General features: G+C 42.5%; 1 protein-coding gene across 1 annotated transcript in view; it reads right to left on the reverse strand.

The window, feature by feature from the left end:
- Positions 1–2,189: 2,189 nt before the first annotated feature.
- The window catches only part of LOC311228254 (visual system homeobox 2-like), a gene marked incomplete at both ends in the record, with an annotated part of 22,910 nt that continues 7,697 nt past the window's right edge, over positions 2,190–17,402 (reverse strand). Inside the window, one exon of the mRNA XM_084314161.1 lies at positions 2,190–2,524. Coding sequence (XP_084170287.1) covers positions 2,190–2,524 — 335 coding nt within the window. The remainder of the gene's footprint in view (positions 2,525–17,402) is intronic.

A 17,402-nucleotide genomic window follows, 5' to 3' on the forward strand; every position in this document is an offset into this window, starting at 1 on the left:
AACCTTTTTTGTGTGCTTACGGCCATGCTGACTGCCTGTTCTGCAGGGTCAGTGTGCCAGGCGGTGTACTATTGGGGGGACAGGGCCCGCTCGGCTGAGGGGCCTTTGTCCGAATACGCTGGCGATGTGGGGGGCGGGGTCACTAAGTGCCCACCTGGTGGGGTCTTGATGCTGGCATCATGGACTTCTCCGGGCCCCCGTTCCAGGGGGTCCAGTCCCTTTGGTGGGTCTGGGTCTTCCTTCGCGCTCCGCTGCTACGGCCTTGCCACGGGGTTGGGTTTGCCCTTGACCCCGTGATTCTGGGGGCAGTAACGAGGTTGTTCCCTCCGTTCGTTCCCGGGTGGCATGCGGGTTGTGCGTGTGTGTAGTCGTGGGGTCAAGCCACGGTCTGTTCACCCTGTGCGTTGAGTTGCTTGAGTGCCTCTTCGCACGGTCGGGTCCGTCGCCCTCCCGTGAAGCCCCCAATAGGGGGGGTGCCCTCCATTAGGGGGGGTCGGGGGGGCTCGGTCCTCCCTGATCTGATGGTTGTGGGGGGCCTCAGCAGGGTACATTTGTCGAGCTTCTAGCTCCCGCTCAGCTCCTATTATGCATGAGACGATGAGCGTGAGCTAGTGTGATACAGAACGTTAGGTTATGACTATAACCAAGTTCTGTTAACACTAGTGAACGTTCAGCGTCTAGACGCCGCTGCGGCCCTTGATTTTTCATTGTGGTGAAATTTGTTGGGAAGGAGATGAGTGTGTGGCACCACCCCTGCTTATATAGGTAAGCGGATGGGGGTGTGGCCAGATGAATGCTGGCATTTAAAGGTACATTTTGAAATTTATTCAGTGTATATATGCTGAAGCGAGATATATGCATGAGACGCTGAGCGTTCACTAGTGTTAACAGAACTTGGTTATAGTCATAACCTAACGTTAACCTTTCACTACCACACTACAGAAGGTTAACCTTTCACTACCACACTACAGACGGTTAACCTTTCACTACCACACTACAGACGGTTAACCTTTCACTACCACACTACAGAAGGTTAACCTTTCACTACCACACTACAGACGGTTAACCTTTCACTACCACACTACAGACGGTTAACCTTTCACTACCACACTACAGACGGTTAACCTTTCACTACCACACTACAGAAGGTTAACCCTTTCACTACCACACTACAGAAGGTTAACTCTTTGTCGTGTGACAGTGAAAGGGTTAACCTTCTGTATTGTCGCAGTGAAAGGGTTAAGGTGCAGTGAAACACAAACTTATCGGACACATTCAGCTTTCCGCCCTCGAACCGATGCACTTTGCCTTGACTCGTGTCACAGTTCTGGACAGTGTGGAAGTGATCCAGGACAGACTCTGACACAAAAAAAATAAAAAAGATAATAACAAATTTACAAGCGAGAGAGAGGGGGGGTTGAAGCCCTGTTAAGGGGCGTTGCATATGTGTTTTTTTTTGGGTGGGTGGGGAATACTATGACAAACACAACAAAAAAACGCCTTGTTGAGGAAAAAGCAAGTATAGTTCTAAATTCAGTTGACTGAAATTTGCTTCAGTATTGGCTGGAGCTCTTATCACAGATTGTTAGACTATGAGAGTAGGCCTAGGCTATTTGTATAATTATTTCAAACTAAGTAAAAAAAAATAAAAACATAGGCTTGCTCCACACACAAAAGACTCAAATGGAAGTGTACCATTTAAACAGCATTAATGTATTTATTATGCTACAATTACATAGAGACGGAGACAAACACAGGTTAATAATGTTTCAACTTTACATAACCATATGAACTATATTGAATTTTATTTCCAATATGTACAGTATGTACATCTGAAATATGGCGGGGTGGTATACGTGGGACACAAAACTCCACTTGGAATTCCTTCACCAACCAATTTCTTCAAACCGTCATCATAATAGGCTACATTTTCAATTTGCACAAAAGTAGCTGCCTTGTTACAAAACAGTAATAATGAAACAGATTTGGACATAATGTTTTAATGTAACACGACTGTAACCCCCACACACTGTTGTAGCCATGAATGAAATGTAAGGGGACATTCATGTGCTATAAGCTTCATTGGTAACCGATCATGTCACACAGTTGTGAGTTCATCGATGTGTCCAGAGGTGGTCGTCGTCTCGACAGGCTCAGCGTAAGTCTTTAATAAAAAGCAAAGATTTCTCTCAGTGATTCTTCTCCACCTCTGCCGTCTTCTGTCCCGTGTGTCGCTCCTCCGTCTCCTCTGTATCTTTCACGTGGCCGGTCGGCCCCTCCCCCGACACCGCCCCCAGCATCTTGGCGCTGTGCTCCTGGGCCTTCGCCCTGAGTGCTGCGATGCTGTTCTCCCTCAGCTCCTCTTTAGAGATGGGCGACCTGACGTCCGTCGTCCTCCTCCGCTCCTCCTCCTCCTCCTCGTCCTCCTGCTCTACCGCCGGGTCCCGGGCGGGCAGTTGGTTGATTTGGGGTTTCTCCGGAGGCGTGTGGACGGAGCTGGGGTCCATGGACTTCTTGTGCATGCCTTAATAAAGGAACAAATACGCACTCTGGTAAGTATTTGTAGACACAGGACTTACTTTATTATTTGTTTATTTGGACGGGACGATGCTGAATGAATGAACACAGTGGAGTGTGAAAATTGCCGGATTTAGCAACGGAGGCTAATTTCCCTCCGTTGTCCCCAGACATAAAAACAGGACTCATAAAAACAGTAAGAAATTCAGGGCGGCTACGTGGCGTAGTGGGCAAGGCGCTCGCCACGAATGCGGAGACGCTGGGCTCGCCTGTTCGAGCCCAGCGCTCCACATTGCTTTCAGTTTAGCTGGTCGTTCATACTAATACACATTGGCCGTATTAGGGGGTGGGAAACTGATGGGTGGGGATCGGGCGTTGTGGACAGCGACTCCTACAGGTCGGTTGGTGCGCCTGCGCAGTAGAATCAGGAAGTGTCGGGGGCAGCGTGAGCCTCCCACGCGTTACTCCTCGCCACTGAGAGATCGAGCTGCGCAGGTGAACAGATGCGACTGCTGTTACCTCAAGTACCGGAGGGGACTTGTGCTATGTATGACTTAGTCCACATTGCAGCCGGTTTGTGGGAGGCAAGAAACAGCGTTCGTGACAGGGGAGGGTTGAATTGGATGATACGAAATTGGGATGGGAGAAAATATAGAAAATGGGAGAAAAAGTGGATAAAAAAAGAAAAAAAAAAAACAGTAAGAAATGTACAAATACATAAAAACAGGACACATAAAAACAGTAAGAAATGTACAAATACATAAAAACAGGACACATAAAAACAGTAAGAAATGTACAAATACATAAAAACAGGACACATAAAAACAGTAAGAAATGTACAAATACATAGCAGCAATACACAAAAATACTAGTGGCTAGAGATATGTCACATATGGTCACATGACTGGTTGGTCTTCAGCCATTTTTTAGTTGCCCTCTAAAAGAAGCAAGGGTGGGGCTTTCCCTTATGGAAATGGGGAGACTGTTCCGCATTTGACTGCCTTTTATGGACAGGACGTTTTGGCCAAAGGTGGTCAGTCTACATTGGACCATGCTGTCACCTCTGGTGTCTGACCTGGTGGCGAGTCCAGTGTTTCTTTTTTTGTAGATTAATTCCTGTACAGGAAGGGGAGCTGGTCCGTGTAGGCATTTGTAGATGAAACAAGCACTTTTTAGGACTTTGACATTTTCAAAGCTCAAAAAGCGATGTTGTTTCAGAATATTGCAATGGTGGTATGCCAATGGTTTCCTGGCAAATACCTTGATGGCTCTATGAAAAAGCTGTTCGATGGGTTTCATGACAGTGACACCAGCAAACGACCAGTTTGTGAAGCAGTATTCAATGTGTGAGAATATCATGCAATGAAGATACGTTTTTGCAGCATCAACTGACTTTCAACATGGTTCTGTGGGAAGATTAGTACAGTAATATCGCCAGATCCAACTACTCACACACCAAATGAGTAGGGTTTGAGGATTACTGTAATATCATGAAAGGTTGTCTGAGAGTCAGATCTGAGACACATCGTAAAGGGGAATGCCACCATTTTAAAGGTGCTGTAAGTGATACTTTTTGTTAAGATAACGTGTTAAATAGCTCTACATTCCAACAGCCATCACTGATACAGTAATGTGTTTGGTCAGTAACATGGGTCTCCCAGTCCCTCCGCTCTGCAGTAAACAGAACGTAAATTTTCTGGTATCCCTTCCCATTTTATCCAATCTAGAGCTAGTATTTACTGTATTTAGCATGTACATCATTTACATTTACATTTAGATCACTTATTTGAACAACAACAACAACAACAACAACAACAACAACAACAACAACAACAACAACAACAACAACAACAACAACAACAACAACAACAACAACACTTACAGCACCTTTAAGAATTCACATGATGTTTTTCCTGTGCCCTGAGACAGTTCAGTCAGTGTTTGTGAACACGTACCACTCTCTTTTAAGTTTCTCCAAAGGTTTCTCCAAAGGTAATATTGTACTTGAGTGGTAATTGACTTCATCACTTAGGTGAAATTCTGAAACATGCAGCTACAATCTAAATCTCGGAGAGACTCCTAAATAATTTTTATTTAAGGGTCAGGGTTTGTGGGTCAGAATACACTGAAGACATGGGGCAGTGTGGGGCAGAACTTGCGTACTGTACTGTATGTCTAAAAACAGCACTGCATGGAATCTGAAGGTCATGGGTGACAGTGGCTGGGACTTCATGTTGCTGTGACTTTCTCCATGAGGAAGAGAAGTGAAGCACTCCCACGGTAATATAGTGTAGGTTCAAGATGTGAAGCACTCCCACGGTAATATAGTGTAGGTTCAAGAGAGGTGAAGCACTCCCACAGTAATATAGTGTAGGTTCAAGAGAAGTGAAGCACTCCCACAGTAATATAGTGTAGGTTCAAGAGAAGTGAAGCACTCCCACAGTAATATAGTGTAGGTTCAAGATGTGAAGCACTCCCACAGTAATATAGTGTAGGTTCAAGATGTGAAGCACTCCCACAGTAATATAGTGTAGGTTCAAGATGTGAAGCACTCCCACAGTAATATAGTGTAGGTTCAAGATGTGAAGCACTCCCACAGTAATATAGTGTAGGTTCAAGATGTGAAGCACTCCCACAGTAATATAGTGTAGGTTCAAGATGTGAAGCACTCCCACAGTAATATAGTGTAGGTTCAAGAGAAGTGAAGCACTCCCACAGTAATATAGTGTAGGTTCAAGATGTGAAGCACTCCCACAGTAATATAGTGTAGGTTCAAGATGTGAAGCACTCCCACAGTAATATAGTGTAGGTTCAAGATGTGAAGCACTCCCACAGTAATATAGTGTAGGTTCAAGATGTGAAGCACTCCCACAGTAATATAGTGTAGGTTCAAGAGGTGAAGCACTCCCACGGTAATATAGTGTAGGTTCAAGAGAGGTGAAGCACTCCCACAGTAATATAGTGTAGGTTCAAGATGTGAAGCACTCCCACAGTAATATAGTGTAGGTTCAAGAGAAGTGAAGCACTCCCACAGTAATATAGTGTAGGTTCAAGATGTGAAGCACTCCCACAGTAATATAGTGTAGGTTCAAGATGTGAAGCACTCCCACAGTAATATAGTGTAGGTTCAAGAGAAGTGAAGCACTCCCACAGTAATATAGTGTAGGTTCAAGAGAGGTGAAGCACTCCCACAGTAATATAGTGTAGGTTCAAGAGAGGTGAAGCACTCCCACAGTAATATAGTGTAGGTTCAAGAGAAGTGAAGCACTCCCACAGTAATATAGTGTAGGTTCAAGATGTGAAGCACTCCCACAGTAATATAGTGTAGGTTCAAGAGAGGTGAAGCACTCCCACAGTAATATAGTGTAGGTTCAAGAGAAGTGAAGCACTCCCACAGTAATATAGTGTAGGTTCAAGATGTGAAGCACTCCCACAGTAATATAGTGTAGGTTCAAGAGAGGTGAAGCACTCCCACAGTAATATAGTGTAGGTTCAAGATGTGAAGCACTCCCACAGTAATATAGTGTAGGTTCAAGATGTGAAGCACTCCCACAGTAATGTAGTGTAGGTTCAAGAGAAGTGAAGCACTCCCACAGTAATATAGTGTAGGTTCAAGAGAGGTGAAGCACTCCCACAGTAATATAGTGTAGGTTCAAGAGAGGTGAAGCACTCCCACAGTAATATAGTGTAGGTTCAAGATGTGAAGCACTCCCACAGTAATATAGTGTAGGTTCAAGAGAGGTGAAGCACTCCCACAGTAATATAGTGTAGGTTCAAGAGAAGTGAAGCACTCCCACGGTAATATAGTGTAGGTTCAAGAGAAGTGAAGCACTCCCACAGTAATATAGTGTAGGTTCAAGAGAAGTGAAGCACTCCCACGGTAATATAGTGTAGGTTCAAGAGAGGTGAAGCACTCCAACAGTAATATAGTGTAGGTTCAAGAGAGGTGAAGCACTCCCACAGTAATATAGTGTAGGTTCAAGATGTGAAGCACTCCCACAGTAATATAGTGTAGGTTCAAGATGTGAAGCACTCCCACAGTAATATAGTGTAGGTTCAAGAGAAGTGAAGCACTCCCACAGTAATATAGTGTAGGTTCAAGATGTGAAGCACTCCCACAGTAATATAGTGTAGGTTCAAGATGTGAAGCACTCCCACAGTAATATAGTGTAGGTTCAAGATGTGAAGCACTCCCACAGTAATATAGTGTAGGTTCAAGATGTGAAGCACTCCCACAGTAATATAGTGTAGGTTCAAGATGTGAAGCACTCCCACAGTAATATAGTGTAGGTTCAAGAGGTGAAGCACTCCCACGGTAATATAGTGTAGGTTCAAGATGTGAAGCACTCCCACAGTAATATAGTGTAGGTTCAAGATGTGAAGCACTCCCACAGTAATATAGTGTAGGTTCAAGAGAGGTGAAGCACTCCCACAGTAATATAGTGTAGGTTCAAGATGTGAAGCACTCCCACAGTAATATAGTGTAGGTTCAAGAGAGGTGAAGCACTCCCACAGTAATATAGTGTAGGTTCAAGATGTGAAGCACTCCCACAGTAATATAGTGTAGGTTCAAGATGTGAAGCACTCCCACAGTAATATAGTGTAGGTTCAAGATGTGAAGCACTCCCACAGTAATATAGTGTAGGTTCAAGAGAAGTGAAGCACTCCCACAGTAATATAGTGTAGGTTCAAGAGAGGTGAAGCACTCCCACAGTAATATAGTGTAGGTTCAAGAGAGGTGAAGCACTCCCACAGTAATATAGTGTAGGTTCAAGAGAGGTGAAGCACTCCCACAGTAATATAGTGTAGGTTCAAGAGAAGTGAAGCACTCCCACAGTAATATAGTGTAGGTTCAAGAGAGGTGAAGCACTCCCACAGTAATATAGTGTAGGTTCAAGAGAAGTGAAGCACTCCCACAGTAATATAGTGTAGGTTCAAGAGAGGTGAAGCACTCCCACAGTAATATAGTGTAGGTTCAAGAGAGGTGAAGCACTCCCACAGTAATATAGTGTAGGTTCAAGAGAGGTGAAGCACTCCCACAGTAATATAGTGTAGGTTCAAGAGAAGTGAAGCACTCCCACAGTAATATAGTGTAGGTTCAAGATGTGAAGCACTCCCACAGTAATATAGTGTAGGTTCAAGAGAAGTGAAGCACTCCCACGGTAATATAGTGTAGGTTCAAGATGTGAAGCACTCCCACAGTAATATAGTGTAGGTTCAAGAGAAGTGAAGCACTCCCACAGTAATATAGTGTAGGTTCAAGAGAAGTGAAGCACTCCCACAGTAATATAGTGTAGGTTCAAGATGTGAAGCACTCCCACGGTAATATAGTGTAGGTTCAAGAGAGGTGAAGCACACCCACAGTAATATAGTGTAGGTTCAAGATGTGAAGCACTCCCACAGTAATATAGTGTAGGTTCAAGATGTGAAGCACTCCCACAGTAATATAGTGTAGGTTCAAGAGAAGTGAAGCACTCCCACGGTAATATAGTGTAGGTTCAAGAGAAGTGAAGCACTCCCACGGTAATATAGTGTAGGTTCAAGAGAAGTGAAGCACTCCCACAGTAATGTAGTGTAGGTTCAAGAGAAGTGAAGCACTCCCACAGTAATATAGTGTAGGTTCAAGAGAAGTGAAGCACTCCCACAGTAATATAGTGTAGGTTCAAGAGGTGAAGCACTCCCACAGTAATATAGTGTAGGTTCAAGAGAGGTGAAGCACTCCCACAGTAATATAGTGTAGGTTCAAGAGAGGTGAAGCACTCCCACAGTAATATAGTGTAGGTTCAAGATGTGAAGCACTCCCACAGTAATATAGTGTAGGTTCAAGAGGTGAAGCACTCCCACAGTAATATAGTGTAGGTTCAAGAGGTGAAGCACTCCCACAGTAATATAGTGTAGGTTCAAGATGTGAAGCACTCCCACGGTAATATAGTGTAGGTTCAAGATGTGAAGCACTCCCACAGTAATATAGTGTAGGTTCAAGAGAAGTGAAGCACTCCCACAGTAATATAGTGTAGGTTCAAGAGAGGTGAAGCACTCCCACAGTAATATAGTGTAGGTTCAAGAGAGGTGAAGCACTCCCACAGTAATATAGTGTAGGTTCAAGAGGTGAAGCACTCCCACAGTAATATAGTGTAGGTTCAAGAGAGGTGAAGCACTCCCACAGTAATATAGTGTAGGTTCAAGAGGTGAAGCACTCCCACAGTAATATAGTGTAGGTTCAAGAGAGGTGAAGCACTCCCACAGTAATATAGTGTAGGTTCAAGATGTGAAGCACTCCCACAGTAATATAGTGTAGGTTCAAGAGAGGTGAAGCACTCCCACAGTAATATAGTGTAGGTTCAAGATGTGAAGCACTCCCACAGTAATATAGTGTAGGTTCAAGAGAAGTGAAGCACTCCCACAGTAATATAGTGTAGGTTCAAGAGAGGTGAAGCACTCCCACAGTAATATAGTGTAGGTTCAAGATGTGAAGCACTCCCACAGTAATATAGTGTAGGTTCAAGATGTGAAGCACTCCCACGGTAATATAGTGTAGGTTCAAGAAGTGAAGCACTCCCACAGTAATATAGTGTAGGTTCAAGATGTGAAGCACTCCCACGGTAATATAGTGTAGGTTCAAGAGAGGTGAAGCACTCCCACAGTAATATAGTTTAGGGTCAAGAGAGGTGAAGCACTCCCACGGTAATATAGTGTAGGTTCAAGAGAAGTGAAGCACTCCCACAGTAATATAGTGTAGGTTCAAGATGTGAAGCACTCCCACAGTAATATAGTGTAGGTTCAAGATGTGAAGCACTCCCACGGTAATATAGTGTAGGTTCAAGAGAAGTGAAGCACTCTCACAGTAATATAGTGTAGGTTCAAGAGAGGTGAAGCACTCCCACAGTAATATAGTGTAGGTTCAAGAGAAGTGAAGCACTCCCACAGTAATATAGTGTAGGTTCAAGATGTGAAGCACTCCCACAGTAATATAGTGTAGGTTCAAGAGAGGTGAAGCACTCCCACAGTAATGTAGTGTAGGTTCAAGAGAAGTGAAGCACTCCCACAGTAATGTAGTGTAGGTTCAAGAGAGGTGAAGCACTCCCACGGTAATATAGTGTAGGTTCAAGAGATGTGAAGCACTCCCACGGTAATATAGTGTAGGTTCAAGAGATGTGAAGCACTCCCACAGTAATATAGTGTAGGTTCAAGATGTGAAGCACTCCCACAGTAATATAGTGTAGGTTCAAGAGATGTGAAGCACTCCCACAGTAATATAGTGTAGGTTCAAGATGTGAAGCACTCCCACAGTAATATAGTGTAGGTTCAAGAGGTGAAGCACTCCCACAGTAATATAGTGTAGGTTCAAGAGGTGAAGCACTCCCACGGTAATATAGTGTAGGTTCAAGAGAAGTGAAGCACTCCCACAGTAATATAGTGTAGGTTCAAGATGTGAAGCACTCCCACAGTAATATAGTGTAGGTTCAAGAGGTGAAGCACTCCCACAGTAATATAGTGTAGGTTCAAGAGAAGTGAAGCACTCCCACAGTAATATAGTGTAGGTTCAAGAGGTGAAGCACTCCCACAGTAATATAGTGTAGGTTCAAGAGAAGTGAAGCACTCCCACAGTAATATAGTGTAGGTTCAAGAGATGTGAAGCACTCCCACAGTAATATAGTGTAGGTTCAAGAGACATGAAGCACTCCCACAGTAATATAGTGTAGGTTCAAGAGGTGAAGCACTCCCACAGTAATATAGTGTAGGTTCAAGAGAGGTGAAGCACTCCCACAGTAATATAGTGTAGGTTCAAGAGAAGTGAAGCACTCCCACAGTAATATAGTGTAGGTTCAAGAGAAGTGAAGCACTCCCACAGTAATATAGTGTAGGTTCAAGAGAAGTGAAGCACTCCCACAGTAATATAGTGTAGGTTCAAGATGTGAAGCACTCCCACAGTAATATAGTGTAGGTTCAAGAGAGGTGAAGCACTCCCACAGTAATATAGTGTAGGTTCAAGATGTGAAGCACTCCCACAGTAATATAGTGTAGGTTCAAGAGAAGTGAAGCACTCCCACAGTAATATAGTGTAGGTTCAAGAGAGGTGAAGCACTCCCACAGTAATATAGTGTAGGTTCAAGATGTGAAGCACTCCCACAGTAATATAGTGTAGGTTCAAGAGAAGTGAAGCACTCCCACAGTAATATAGTGTAGGTTCAAGAGAGGTGAAGCACTCCCACAGTAATATAGTGTAGGTTCAAGATGTGAAGCACTCCCACAGTAATATAGTGTAGGTTCAAGAGAGGTGAAGCACTCCCACAGTAATATAGTGTAGGTTCAAGATGTGAAGCACTCCCACAGTAATATAGTGTAGGTTCAAGATGTGAAGCACTCCCACAGTAATATAGTGTAGGTTCAAGATGTGAAGCACTCCCACAGTAATATAGTGTAGGTTCAAGAGAAGTGAAGCACTCCCACAGTAATATAGTGTAGGTTCAAGAGAGGTGAAGCACTCCCACAGTAATATAGTGTAGGTTCAAGAGAGGTGAAGCACTCCCACAGTAATATAGTGTAGGTTCAAGAGAAGTGAAGCACTCCCACAGTAATATAGTGTAGGTTCAAGAGAAGTGAAGCACTCCCACAGTAATATAGTGTAGGTTCAAGAGAAGTGAAGCACTCCCACAGTAATATAGTGTAGGTTCAAGATGTGAAGCACTCCCACAGTAATATAGTGTAGGTTCAAGAGAGGTGAAGCACTCCCACAGTAATATAGTGTAGGTTCAAGATGTGAAGCACTCCCACAGTAATATAGTGTAGGTTCAAGAGAAGTGAAGCACTCCCACAGTAATATAGTGTAGGTTCAAGAGAGGTGAAGCACTCCCACAGTAATATAGTGTAGGTTCAAGATGTGAAGCACTCCCACAGTAATATAGTGTAGGTTCAAGAGAAGTGAAGCACTCCCACAGTAATATAGTGTAGGTTCAAGAGAGGTGAAGCACTCCCACAGTAATATAGTGTAGGTTCAAGAGACGTGAAGCACTCCCACAGTAATATAGTGTAGGTTCAAGAGGTGAAGCACTCCCACAGTAATATAGTGTAGGTTCAAGAGAGGTGAAGCACTCCCACAGTAATATAGTGTAGGTTCAAGAGAAGTGAAGCACTCCCACAGTAATATAGTGTAGGTTCAAGAGAAGTGAAGCACTCCCACAGTAATATAGTGTAGGTTCAAGAGAAGTGAAGCACTCCCACAGTAATATAGTGTAGGTTCAAGATGTGAAGCACTCCCACAGTAATATAGTGTAGGTTCAAGAGAGGTGAAGCACTCCCACAGTAATATAGTGTAGGTTCAAGATGTGAAGCACTCCCACAGTAATATAGTGTAGGTTCAAGAGAAGTGAAGCACTCCCACAGTAATATAGTGTAGGTTCAAGAGAGGTGAAGCACTCCCACAGTAATATAGTGTAGGTTCAAGATGTGAAGCACTCCCACAGTAATATAGTGTAGGTTCAAGAGAAGTGAAGCACTCCCACAGTAATATAGTGTAGGTTCAAGAGAGGTGAAGCACTCCCACAGTAATATAGTGTAGGTTCAAGATGTGAAGCACTCCCACAGTAATATAGTGTAGGTTCAAGAGAGGTGAAGCACTCCCACAGTAATATAGTGTAGGTTCAAGATGTGAAGCACTCCCACAGTAATATAGTGTAGGTTCAAGATGTGAAGCACTCCCACAGTAATATAGTGTAGGTTCAAGATGTGAAGCACTCCCACAGTAATATAGTGTAGGTTCAAGAGAAGTGAAGCACTCCCACAGTAATATAGTGTAGGTTCAAGAGAGGTGAAGCACTCCCACAGTAATATAGTGTAGGTTCAAGAGAGGTGAAGCACTCCCACAGTAATATAGTGTAGGTTCAAGAGAAGTGAAGCACTCCCACAGTAATATAGTGTAGGTTCAAGAGAAGTGAAGCACTCCCACAGTAATATAGTGTAGGTTCAAGAGAGTGAAGCACTCCCACAGTAATATAGTGTAGGTTCAAGATGTGAAGCACTCCCACAGTAATATAGTGTAGGTTCAAGAGAGGTGAAGCACTCCCACAGTAATATAGTGTAGGTTCAAGATGTGAAGCACTCCCACAGTAATATAGTGTAGGTTCAAGAGAAGTGAAGCACTCCCACAGTAATATAGTGTAGGTTCAAGAGAGGTGAAGCACTCCCACAGTAATATAGTGTAGGTTCAAGATGTGATGAAGCACTCCCACAGTAATATAGTGTAGGTTCAAGATGTGAAGCACTCCCACAGTAATATAGTGTAGGTTCAAGAGATGTGAAGCACTCCCACAGTAATATAGTGTAGGTTCAAGATGTGAAGCACTCCCGCAGTAATATAGTGTAGGTTCAAGATGTGAAGCACTCCCACAGTAATATAGTGTAGGTTCAAGAGGTGAAGCACTCCCACGGTAATATAGTGTAGGTTCAAGAGAAGTGAAGCACTCCCACAGTAATATAGTGTAGGTTCAAGAGATGTGAAGCACTCCCACAGTAATATAGTGTAGGTTCAAGAGATGTGAAGCACTCCCACAGTAATATAGTGTAGGTTCAAGATGTGAAGCACTCCCACAGTAATATAGTGTAGGTTCAAGAGAAGTGAAGCACTCCCACAGTAATATAGTGTAGGTTCAAGAGAAGTGAAGCACTCCCACGGTAATATAGTGTAGGTTCAAGAGAAGTGAAGCACTCCCACAGTAATATAGTGTAGGTTCAAGATAAGTGAAGCACTCCCACAGTAATATAGTGTAGGTTCAAGAGGTGAAGCACTCCCACAGTAATATAGTGTAGGTTCAAGAGAAGTGAAGCACTCCCACAGTAATATAGTGTAGGTTCAAGAGAGGTGAAGCACTCCCACAGTAATATAGTGTAGGTTCAAGAGAGGTGAAGCACTCCCACAGTAATATAGTGTAGGTTCAAGATGTGAAGCACTCCCACAGTAATATAGTGTAGGTTCAAGATGTGAAGCACTCCCACAGTAATATAGTGTAGGTTCAAGAGAGGTGAAGCACTCCCACAGTAATATAGTGTAGGTTCAAGAGAAGTGAAGCACTCCCACAGTAATATAGTGTAGGTTCAAGAGAGGTGAAGCACTCCCACAGTAATATAGTGTAGGTTCAAGAGAAGTGAAGCACTCCCACAGTAATATAGTGTAGGTTCAAGAGAAGTGAAGCACTCCCACAGTAATATAGTGTAGGTTCAAGATGTGAAGCACTCCCACAGTAATATAGTGTAGGTTCAAGATAATTGAAGCACTCCCACAGTAATATAGTGTAGGTTCAAGAGAAGTGAAGCACTCCCACAGTAATATAGTGTAGGTTCAAGAGGTGAAGCACTCCCACGGTAATATAGTGTAGGTTCAAGAGAAGTGAAGCACTCCCACAGTAATATAGTGTAGGTTCAAGAGAGGTGAAGCACTCCCACAGTAATATAGTGTAGGTTCAAGAGGTGAAGCACTCCCACGGTAATATAGTGTAGGTTCAAGAGAGGTGAAGCACTCCCACAGTAATGTAGTGTAGGTTCAAGAGAAGTGAAGCACTCCCACAGTAATATAGTGTAGGTTCAAGAGAAGTGAAGCACTCCCACGGTAATATAGTGTAGGTTCAATGGTAAAAAGGTAAAAAAGGTGTGTGTGTGTGGGTGTTTTTTTCTCCTGTAAACTCACATATTTAGGCTAATGTGAGCTGCAGTGGACGGCTCATATCGCTGCGATCGCGGACTGAGCGGTTTAGGCTGTCCTTTGTCCCCACAGCCATCAGACTGTTCAACACCAACACCCCCCTCTCTCTCTCTCTCTCTCTCTCTCTCTCTCTCTCTCTCTCTCTCTCTCTCTCTCTCTCTCTCTCTCTCTCTCTCTCTCTCTATTTCTCTCTCTCTTCCTCTCTCTCTCTTTCTCTCTCTCTCTCTCTCTCTCTCTCTCTCTCTCTCTCTCTCTCTCTCTCTCTCTCTCTCTCTCTCTCTCTCTCTCTCTCTCTCTCTCTCTCTCTCTCTCTCTCAATTCAATTCAATTCAATTCAAATGGGCTTTATTGACATGGGAAACATACGTTTACATTGCCAAAGCCAAACAAAACAAAACAATCAAACAGAGAAAACAAAATAAATCAGTACATTACAGACGGAATTTCTTGTACAGTCTTTATGGTGGTTGCATTCCGCTGGATGTCCTTTTCTTGTCACAGCAGCTCACAAATCTTGCTGCTGTGTTTGCACATTCTTGTATTTCTCCCCAGTAGGTATGGGAGTTTTGAGTTATTGTCCATGTTTTCAAAGTCTCTTTGGGTGTTTGCAATTTGTGGGAAGTATATGTCTCTGATGTCTTGGTATAGTGGGCAGGTTGTTAAGAAGTGGAGCTCGGTTTCCACCTCATCTTGTGTGCAGTGGGTGCATAGTCTGTCTTCTCTTGGGAGCCAGGTCTGCCTATGGCGGCCTTTCTCAATGGCTAGGCTGTGCTCGCTGAGTCTGTACCTAGTCAAGGATCTTCTTAGTTTTGGGTCAGTCACGGTGCTCAGGTATTCTGCCATTGTGTACTCTCTGTTTAGGGCCAAATAGCATTTCAATTTGCTCTGGTTTTGGGTTGTTTCTTTCCAATGTGTCAGATAGTTTTCTTTTTGTTTTCTTATAATTTGATTTAGTCCAGTGTGGTTACTGTCTGGTGGTTCTGCTTGTGTTTGTGAGCAGAGTCCCAGAACCATCTGGCTGAGTGGGCATCTATCGAGGGTCTCTCTGTGGGTGAGGGCTATGTTGTGGAGTGTGTCTGGGTCGCTTTCTTTTAGGTGGTTGTTGAATTTGAATGCTCTTTTTTGAATTTTTATGATTAGTGGGTATCTTCCTAGTTCTGCTCTGCATGCATTATTTGGCGTTTCTCTCTCTCTCTCTCTCTCTCTCTCTCTCTCTCTCTCTAACTCTCTCTCTCTCTCTCTCTCTCTCTCATGACCTGGGCGCACCCGCACCCCCCCCCCCCCATTGCTACAATGTGCAATTCATTTTTAATTTGTATACTGTAATTTTATATAGCAATTTGATTTTATTTGACTTAACACTGTGCAATAGTGCTCACCATTTATTTATTTAATTCATTGTAACTTTTTACTTCAGTGCTGGCTCTCATTGTTTGTTGGTTGTAGGGATTAATAAAGTATCTATCTATCTATCTATCTATCTATCTATCTATCTATCTATCTATCTATCTATCTATCTATCTATCTATCTATCTATCTATCTATCTATCTATCTATCTATCTATCTATCTATCTATCTATCTATCTATCTATCTATCTATCTATCTATCTATCTATCTATCTATCTATCTATCTATCTATCTATCTATGTGTAGGATATAGAGGCTTTGCAGTAAGATTTTATTTCTTCCGACATGGCTGGTCATTGGTAACCACTTCTAAATGAAAATACCTAACTTCTGTGCAGTATAGAGTAGGAACTGTGACTTGTTTACAAGATGCAGTAATAAGACACTCATTTATACATTATTTGTTTATGTATTTCTCACATAGCAACACGTAGCAGCAAGTATTGTTTTGCATATAGCCCCCAACATGGGCCAACACCCCAAAAATGGGCATTCAGCGCAAATCGGTCTATAGCGAGGAGAGGATTTGTGTGTGCGCGTGCATGTGTGATTCTGTTCTATACGAGTAGTCACCTTCTAATTGATTTAAAACCAATCAATTGACATGTGTTGGGAGAGCTGATTCCACCTAATCTGTTCTGATTAAGTGGGATTATTTCTGTATCGACTACCCCAGGTTATTGACAGCGAGAAATTTGTATTGGCTTCAAACTAGAACGAGGCTTAGCGGTACTGTAGCTGCGACCCCCATTTGCAACTCCTAAAAGCATCCTTCCATAATGGCTATTTCCTTATACAATAATATGAATTGATAATATGTATAAACAGAGGCCTGTAACAAATAGTTTCACATGCCTACTTTTGGACATGAATGCCTGCTATGTTGGACAATTGGTTTGCTATGTCCGCTAAGACACACAACCAACAAAAGATGAATATATGAAGAGAAAATGCAAGTAATTATTTGTTTGTTATTTACAGTGTGTCTTATCTTTAATATAAGTAAAAGTATATTCTATATTGTAATGTACTAAATTATGTTATATCTAGTCAAATGTAATGGAAGAACAAATATAAATGTAACGGGGTAGGGATCAATAAACTAAGCTTCCCTCTACTCCTTTTTTGGACATGTCTGCTAACCAAACACATTGCTCTTGACCTTTTGTTTATAATTCCCTTTTTTTTCTTCTTTTTTTAATGTTTTTCTTTTAATGTTTTTTTTATTTGCTGTTATGATTGTTTGGTTTGACGGAACAAGATACCGTGAGTTGTTTGGAGAAATATGGAGAATAACATGTCCAAAAATAAACTTTTCATTCATTCATTCATTCATTCATTCATTCATTCATTCATTCATTCATTCATTCATTCATTCTACATAGCAGCATGTAGACCTATCAATTAGTAACTCTCTGTACCTGGCAGCATGTAGACCTACCCATTAGTAACTATCACTGCAATACACTGCAAGGTTTGTCTCTATCGCTCAGAATCTATATTACAAGGGTTATATATCCCTCATAATCTATATTAAGGGTTATATATATCCCTCAGAATCTATATGAAGTGTTATACTGTATCTATCCCTCAGAATCCATATGAAAGGTTATCCCTCAGAAGTCTGAGCCATGTTTACTTTCAGAAGGCAGTACTGGGGCTGGTTACTGCAACTCTCTCACATCAAGTTTTTTTTTTAACAATTCAAACTAAATAGTTAATTGGAAGAGGTCACCTACTGCAGGCTTACCTTATATTTAGAAAAAATATATTTTTCTATA

Source organism: Notolepis coatsorum (assembly GCF_963971535.1).
Source record: "Notolepis coatsorum genome assembly, chromosome: 5".
NCBI lineage: Eukaryota > Metazoa > Chordata > Actinopteri > Aulopiformes > Paralepididae > Notolepis > Notolepis coatsorum.